The sequence below is a fragment of the Vipera ursinii genome, assembly GCF_947247035.1.
Source record: "Vipera ursinii genome assembly, chromosome: 2".
NCBI lineage: Eukaryota > Metazoa > Chordata > Lepidosauria > Squamata > Viperidae > Vipera > Vipera ursinii.
The window spans coordinates 231,604,768-231,613,558 of record NC_139513.1 but is presented as its reverse complement, the minus strand read 5'-3'; the positions used below and the strand labels follow the sequence as shown (position 1 = coordinate 231,613,558).

Here is an 8,791-nt window from a genome sequence, read left to right as displayed (position 1 = left end):
GAACCCACCTCCCACTCCTTGTCCTCTCTTACTTACCTAGTTGAGATAGTGTAGTTGGGCAGCAGGGAGAGATGCAAAGTTCCTGCCAAATTGCCTTAGCTGCAGACAACTTGCCAGTGCAACGTTTGCCGGCCAGGTCTTTTGGCATGCTCAGCAGCAATTCCTATTGGCATTCGAAAGCCAATAGGGTTTTGAAAGCCAATAGAGGAAGTAGCATAACTTGTGCAAGAGTTTGTTTTTTTTTGTGCAAAAAAGGGTGCCAGAACGCCATTCTGAGCATTCTATGAGAAAAAAAGCCCATGTTTTCATTTTATGATTTTAAAAATATTGTAAGTTGCCCCAAACTTCGCCAGGTGAATACAAATTGCATACAAATATTAATATAATCGGTAAATAAAGGTAGAACATATGTTAAATATACATCAAATGATAATATGCTTCCCTACAAAGTCAATTCTTGCTCAATGACAGACCAAGGAGTTAACTCAGAAAGGCAAGAGGAAAATCTAGAAGAGGTCTGTGCAACTAGTAGAAGGGAAAGGCCCACACTGATAAATTAAAAATCTTTGTGGTCAGCAAAGGAATGCTGGTGGGCTAATCAATGATTTGGTGACTAGAGGAGCATCTACAGTGTTGGAGCTCATGGTCATGGTAAGCCATGGAGGCACTAGGCAACATGACTTTCAGGACAGTGGTGGTGATTTTATTACTTTTTTTTAAAAAAAAAGTCTGTGCTCTGTCCAAGGGTGCTTGGTAGGCTGCATGTACAGGCCTGGTCTAGAATTTATTTTGGAGCATTCAACTATCTAAAGCAGGCATGTCAAACTCATTTTGTTTGAGGCAACTTCTTATAAAAGAATTGCCATTAATTTGTTTTAATAAAATAATTTAAATCAATTTTTCTCTTGATTTCAAATTAAATGAATTACATTGGTTGACAATGAGATATTTTTTTAGTACAATTGCCAAATGCAATAAACTGGTTTTAGGTATATGTGCACTAATTATTTCAACACCAATACATTTTAACAACTTATTCCATTTGTAAATGAATGCAAATGCAAATTATACAATTTTTTGTGCAAAAATAAAACAAAATAACAGATTTAAGAGCTGTTATCATTAGTTATCTTTACATAAAAAAATAATTCCATCATCCAAAACTTTGTTATACTGTATTTAACAAACAGATGCTTTGAGATTAAAAAAAAGACTGACTACATTTGATTGTGTATCACCATGGCATTAAAACAAAATTCGAACAGTGTATGAAAAATAAAGGTTCCCTAAATGTCTGCTGGCTATATCTATACATTTTTCTTGATAGCACTCTATTGCTTTCTTTTTAGCCTTTTTTCAACTTCGCAGCTTAAAAAAGGCAAGGCACCAGGAGCTGAAAGTTACAGAGACTGTTTAAGCAGGTTGCTAAGCAACCTGTTCACACTCAGCCATTCTTACCCTCCCACTTTTAAATTAGCCTGTACGGATCGCATTTCCTTCGATTTGAGCCATCTGAAGGCCTGTCACTGTGATGCATTCTGCTGCTCTGCAACTTGGCTGCCTGAGGAGAATTTGGGTCTCCGGAACAGTTTCCTTCAGGTTTTTTTTTGTGTGTGCAAAAAAAGGTGCTGGAACGCCGTTCTGAGCGTTCAATGGGAAAAAAAGCCCTAGATATATCACATATAATTGAAGATTGTAATTAGTTGCGTGTGCATGTTCAGCAAGTGTGATGTATTTGTGCTGGCATTTCTAGGCCTCTTTCCAACCACATCCAAAAAAAATTGTAACAAACATTGGAATTCTTAAGGCCATGGTTAGTATTTCCCAGCAATCTGTTACTGGAAGGAAAAAGCAATCCCTGCTGCGTTATAGATCCCAGAGAAGCATTTGCATGTATGCAGATATCCTTAGGGTGCCATAGTTATGGATGAGAAATATTGGTTGCAAAGTTGGCATTTCTGGATGTAATACAGATATTTTGGACTTATTTTTGTTTCTTTGCATGTTTGATATTTTTAAAAAGGCATATGCTATTGACTACGCTTATGCACATATGTAACATCTTTTGCTAGGATACATGACCACTGCTTTTCCAGAATGTGAAAAGTGAAAGATTGTGACTAAACAAAATTTTAATGTACAGATAATACCACCAGAAATTATTTTAGCCTTTTTAATAAATGTTGTTATTGATGTTAAGCTCACCATGGAAAACATCATATATTGTTATGTATATACTAAGTTAATTATTTAAAGACTGAAGTGCAACATAACTAGATCCTAAATAATCTATTTTTCAAAACACACAACAGTCCAAACAGTAAAAGTAAAGTCCAAATTAAGAATATTTCATTCTTAAGAATTGTTTAATTTAAAGTGGTTTAGTTGTAATAGCCGAAGAGCCAGCATTTGTCCAAGGACGTCTCTGTGGTCATGTGGCCGGCATGACTAGATGCCAAAGGTGAACAGAACGCTGTTACCTTCCCACCATAGTGGTCCCTATTTTTCTACTTGCATTTTTACGTGCTTTCAAACTGCTAGGTTGGCAGAAGCTGGGACAAGTAACAGGCGCTCACTCTGCTACACGGCACTCGGGATTCGACCCACCAAACTGCCGACCATCTGATCGACAAGCTCAGCGTCCTAACCCACTGATGAGCACTGGCCCCTAGAGTTGGAAACGAGTAGCATGCATATGCAGGGGAACGTTTACCTTTACCTTTACCTAGTTGTAACAGATGGTTAGACTGAAAATAGTTTTCAAGAGTATGTACAAAAGATACTATTCTTTTTCTAGCATCAGCTAAATTAGACATATTATATTGAGAAAAATGTTTCTCATTTCTTTCCTGTTACCTTTATTGATTTCATTGCAGAGATGTTAACATAGGAAATAGATAATTTTGTTATCTAATTTTACCTTCCAAAAGACAGAAGCAGATGAAAAATGTGAGGATCTTTCCTGTTGGCTTTTTTTGAATTAGCTGTTTTAGATTCTAAAAGTTTAGTTCCTAAAGAAGTAACCCTGTAAATAATTTTAATGTCCTCCTCTAGTGCAGGCTCTTTTATGACTCAAGGACTTCAACTCCCAGAATCCCTGAGCCAGCATGGCTCAGCTTGGAAACCTCTCCCTTTCCCCTCAGCATGGCTGGGTCAGGATTTCTGGGAGTTGAAGTCCACGAGTCATAAAAAAGGGCCAAGATTGCCTAGCCTTGCAATAGGCTTTCAGAAGGAGCTCTTCTTTTTTTGCAAAAAAAAAAAAAAGGTGCCGGAACACCGTTCTGAGCGTTCTATGAGAAAAAAAGCCCTGGTGGGAACCAAACTCTGGCTGTCAGCAGAATTAGCCTGCAATACCGCATTTTAACCACTGTGCCACTACAGCTCTTCTGATTGTTATTTGGCACTGCTTCCCAAGTCCTACATGTGCCCCCCCATCATTATGGCATCCTAGTGCAGATCAGTGCATCCCTTCTGTGTGAAAGGGCTCTGAGTCCTCTAAGGAGCCTCTTCCAGGAATCATCTTCCTTAAATGCAAAGGAGTCTTGCAGGAAATGGAAGGCAAGGCAACTATACAAAATTGGGTAAAGAAACTTATAAGATGATGCCCTTTCTCTCAAAAGGTAATTCTACCCAATTTGGCATTTTTTCATCTCCTTCCACCCACAGCGCTCTCTGACTATGCCATACATGACGTTTTCCTAATACCTGGAAAAGGTTTCTTCAGGAACCCCTTGAAATGAAAAAAACAAACAAACACCCCCTTTGTTTCCACTTGAGAGTGGCTTGGAAGTATAAGTGTAAATGTATTTTTAATTCTTCATGCAAAAATAGGTTTTTCTCATTCTCTAAGCTCAGGCTGTTTAAAAGGGCAGCTCTTCTCATGTAGATTTGAACAAAACACTTAAGGTACATTTGTTTAACAAAGCTCAGATTTCAGTATCCAAGACCTATTCAGAGAACACTGTGGTAGACTTTACTTCACCATTACCTGAAAAGACCTCATGCAACACATGGGTGGTCTTGCCTAGAGCCCAATAGAATTCTAAAGACTTCTCCTTCCAATCTTTTGAACACTGGCAGATATTCTGTTTAATGAGTTGAATGAATGCACTTTTTAAAAGCTGAAAACAATAGGTAAAATCTAAAACAGTTTTTCTGAACTGTGGATCTGATAGCTGAGGCCATAAGAATCCATGCTATGGGTCTTGCCTTTGAGATATTTTTCAGTTCAGTAAAAGAAACATTACAGGCCTTTGGTGAGTTGTGTTTGCACACAAAGATTTTGTCTGAATAGGTCAAAAAATATAGGTGTGTTGAAGGAAAAGTCTTTATCATGGTTCAGTCCAAGCTGGGGATAAACAACATGATGACTGCTTTAGGAAGAAGGTTACAGTTTATTGCAGAGGAGAGCCAGACAAAAAGATGGTTCTAGCAGAAAAAGGACTGAGCACATGTAAGGAGTGGGCTTTTATATCCTCTGGAGCCTTTTGTTTGGAGTTATTTCCTGTTTCAGGCTTTGTATTTCCTGTGTCGCATATTGTGACCTGAGTCTGGGTGTGCCTTTCTGGTATTCTTGATGGTGGTGGGTCAATCCTATTATGTCCAAAGGTCATATCCTGCTTCACTGGGGCATGTAGATTTTAGGTCTTCCTAAGCTTCTAGCTCCAACCTTCCTGATGGTTTACATTTGCATTTCTATAGAACTGGTTTCTGCTTGGGGGAAGGAGACCTGGGACTATTAAGAAAACTGGGCATGCTTTCCTGGTTCTTCAATATCTTTTTAGGAAATATATTTTTCTGCCCTTTTAATATTTCCTTTTCTGGGGAGCTGACTTCCCACAGGTGGTATGATAGGATTGTGCATAGTCCCTGAGATGGATTCTGAAAAGCACTACAGTATGTGTGTACAACCCAGCTCCAGTGCAAACCAATCCATTCATTGTCAGTTTAACTCAATTGAAGAACCTTGTGAAAAACAGAGATAAAGTACAAGTCAGTGTCTCAGTGCATTTGTTGCCTTAACCCAGAGATACTATTGCTTAATACAAACATCTATTCTGACCCTTTTTCAGGTATACTATTTGAAAATCCATGTACAACATTATTACAAAGCAACTTCAATGGAAATGACAATAGCACCGAAATAGTTGCCTGCTGCCTAAAACTCTTTAACAGGTAATTAGATTAGAATCCCGTGTCATAGAGATCATATGTGAAGTCAAACTGCTTATTGCCAGTAAATATTCCAAGAATACTGAACGTGAAATGAACTATAATACATAAAGATATAGCATAATGCGGTAACATTTCAGAAGTTCCTGCAAATAGTTTTGTTTTTTTTTAAAAAGTATGGGTTATAAAAGGCTGAATTTTAAAAAAAAATTGTTTCCATACTTTCACTGCTGTTCAAGACAGCACTAATTTATATTTTACCACCTTTGTCTTAGTTTGACTGCTCGGTTTTTGAAGACTTATGGTAAATTTTTATCTTTAGTGATGCTTTCACAAATATTAAGAACTCTTACTTAGTATCTATATTTGGAAATCTTATGGATATATATATGATCAAGAGCAGGAGCATTAGTGAGAAATTATGCAACATTTCTGTTCCTTATACTACAGTATACATCTGCAATGCAGTTTATCCCTTTACTTTTTCGAGTTAATATCCTTATTTTAAGCAACCTTACTCTAATTAAGCTAATGCACAAATAAAGACTCCTGCATGCACAGAATTTTCCCACTGGCCAAATGCTAATTTAGGGAGGATGGGAACCTCTCAAAGAAATCTGGCGAGTTTTGTTACATTTGCTAAATTTATTATTCTGTTCTAGCTAGTCTGAACTAATCATACTGATTCATTGCCAATGAAACAAGCTGTTAGTTATGCAAGAACGTTTTGAAAATATTATTTATAATGGAATTTTTTATCCATTGCATTTTCTGTTTTACGGTTTATTATAATGTTGTAATCCACTGATGAAATGTTAGTATGATAAATAACTTTATTCATATTATTTTTTTAAAAAAAATCATTCTCTTTTTTTATCAAACAGTGGCAACACTTCTGCAGAGGTCTTCCCAAAGTTTAACAGCGGTTTAATAGCCTTGCACCAATGTTGCCAACATCTGGGCCCATCTAAGATTAATTGCAGCTCAGTCACTCCATTATCTTAAGCTGTTGAATAGGATTCAAACTGACGGTGGATGAACAGAAAAGACAAGATGGAAATGGGGTGATCTTGTTGCTAATATAAACAGGGGGGAAAACGTGTTCTAAATTAAGCTGGAATGATAGCTATCTGCATCTTCTATTTTCATAAAGTTGCTGATGGAAGGACGTGTTGATATATTTGTAAGTGGGGAAAAAACTTATATACACATATACCACAATCACATTTAAGGTTTAGAACGACATTTGAATCTTCCATCTTGGATTTATGGAAATTGTTATGTATGCAGGCACCTGCATAGCAACAGCCACCAGGGGGCGTTGACCTGGACGGTTTTCATAGAAATAACTTGAGAACACATTGTAGGTTAGAAGGTCTGGTTTGCACACATTCCCAGTAGTGTCTGTTTCGGTCACGTTGATGCAATAAGTCACTAACCTTGGTTAAAATGCAGCCTGTGGTGGGATGAGATAGAGACACATTCAGTCACATTAATTCAATTTGAGCCAATCACGGGAATATTCAAAAATTATTTAAAATGACTCTAAATTTGTTCAATTTACACCTTTCAATTTCTGTTTAGATACCTCTCAAAACCCCGTTTTGTTCTACTGAGATAAGATTGTTATTTTAATATGATCCTAGGTATGCTCAGAACTAAGCTGTTTCTTTTTCTCCTGTGGAGCTTATTTACAAATCCAAGTCAGAAAACAGGCAACTCACAAACTAATGGAACTCTGCTTTGGTGTTATAGGACATAATAACAGAATTTTGAAATTCTGTCAGTTTCCCTCTAGGCCTTTTTGTGCCAAACAAAATCAAAGCAGGGCTCTCGTGATTTTCTTTCCTACCCCTTCTTCTTTCCCAGAACCGAGTTGTTATTTACTTCAACAGTTACATACTGTATATCAGTTGATGTAAGAGAAAGGTATATAATTTTTAGAACCTGGGAATATTTTAATTCAGATATTAATCAAGGGAAACCAGTTCCACTTGAAAATCAGCTTCCCACCACCCCTCAAAAAATATGTAGAACAGGTTATATTCTTACAATGCAGGATCATGGGTATAAATTAATGAAAAGTAGTTACACATAGGCACTTTTGTTGCTAGAATATTAACAAAATATCAATTTAAGTACTACTATATGATCTTTTAAAAAAACCAATTTTCACTATTACAGTTTGTTCTACCAGACTCTTAATGAACTGCGGGAGTAATATTTAAATTATTAAACAAATATGTTCTGTTTCAATTATTTTTATATATTTATCAATTTGTATTGCTGTCTATCTTACAAAAAGGCAAGGATAGATGCACAACCCCCATCAGGCCAGCGAGAGATCATCCAAAAGTGCAACGAATGCCATCATCATCCCGTAACTAGATCTGAATCCTGACTGAAAAAGTGGTTTTCAGTCCATTTCATCCATGGTCCATGGAAACTACAATCTAACCACCTTCTCAATCACCTTCCCCCAAAAAGGGAGATTAGATATTGAATGAAAGTTGTCCAGCATGGAAGGATGTAATGAGGAGTTCTGAAAGAGAGGATAAACCAAGGCTATTTAAGAGGTAAAGGGACAATCCCCTCATTCAAAGAAGTATTTTAAATTGTGAAGACTTTAACTCCCAGGATTCCAGAGCCAGCATGCATGCTGGCTGGGGAATTCTGGGAGCTGAAGTCCACATAATTTACAAGTTGCTGAATTTGGAAAACATTGCTCTGGAGGTTTTGATAGATCATTGTATCTATCCTGTTATTTCATAAATAAATAAACAGAAATTGCCATGCATCAATAGATAATACTTTGATCCTTTATTTCCCTTTTTTTAATGAAGAGGAACAAAGAGAAAAAGAAAAGAATTATTAATAGAAGAGAGAAAAAAAATAAAAGTTGGGGTTTTAAAATTATTGTGTGTTGTAGTAAAGCTTTGTTAAATTTCTGTTTTAAAAAATGATAAATGATTTATCTCAATAATATTTAAGTCTTTTTTTTACTTTCAAAATATTTTCCAAGGGCATTTTGTACATTATTTCTGCAACAAGGAAAACATGTTGATAAAAGCCAACATGGGTTTGTCAAAAACAGATCATGCCAGACAAATCTTATTGCATTCTTTGACCACGTGACAAAATTAGTGGACCAGAGGAATGCTGTGGACATAATTTACTTGGACTTCAGTAAGGCATTTGATAAAGTAGATCACAACCTACTACTTGATAAGATAGACAAATGTGGGTTAAACAGCATCACCACCAGATGGATTCATAGCTGGCTGACCGGCCATACTCAGTGTGTGGTCCTCAATGGAACTGCATCTACATGGAGGGAAGCGAGTAATGGGGTGCCCCAGGGCTCTGTTCTAGGCCCAGTGTTCTTCAACGTCTTCATCAGTGATCAACTGTGAGAGGGATCTCGGAGTCCTAGTGGACAATCACTTAAATATGAGCCAGCAGTGTGCTGCAGCTGCCAAAAGAGCTAACACAGTGCTAGATTGCATTAACAGAGGGATAGAATCAAGATCACATGAAGTATTAATACCACTTTACAATGCCTTGGTAAGGCCAAATTGTAATACTGAATCCAGTTTTGGTCACCATGATGTAAAAAAGA

The 8,791-nt window shown here is 36.9% G+C and overlaps 1 protein-coding gene across 1 annotated transcript in view; it reads left to right on the top strand.

Moving 5' to 3' along the window:
- Positions 1-8,157, top strand: part of SLC28A3 (solute carrier family 28 member 3) — a 66,873-nt gene extending 58,716 nt beyond the window's left edge. The window contains exons 17-18 of the mRNA XM_083355867.1: positions 5,073-5,175; positions 6,057-8,157. Of these exons, the coding sequence (XP_083211993.1) occupies positions 5,073-5,175; positions 6,057-6,177 (224 nt within the window). The 3' untranslated portion in view covers positions 6,178-8,157. The remainder of the gene's footprint in view (positions 1-5,072; positions 5,176-6,056) is intronic.
- The last annotated feature ends 634 nt before the right edge of the window (positions 8,158-8,791 follow it).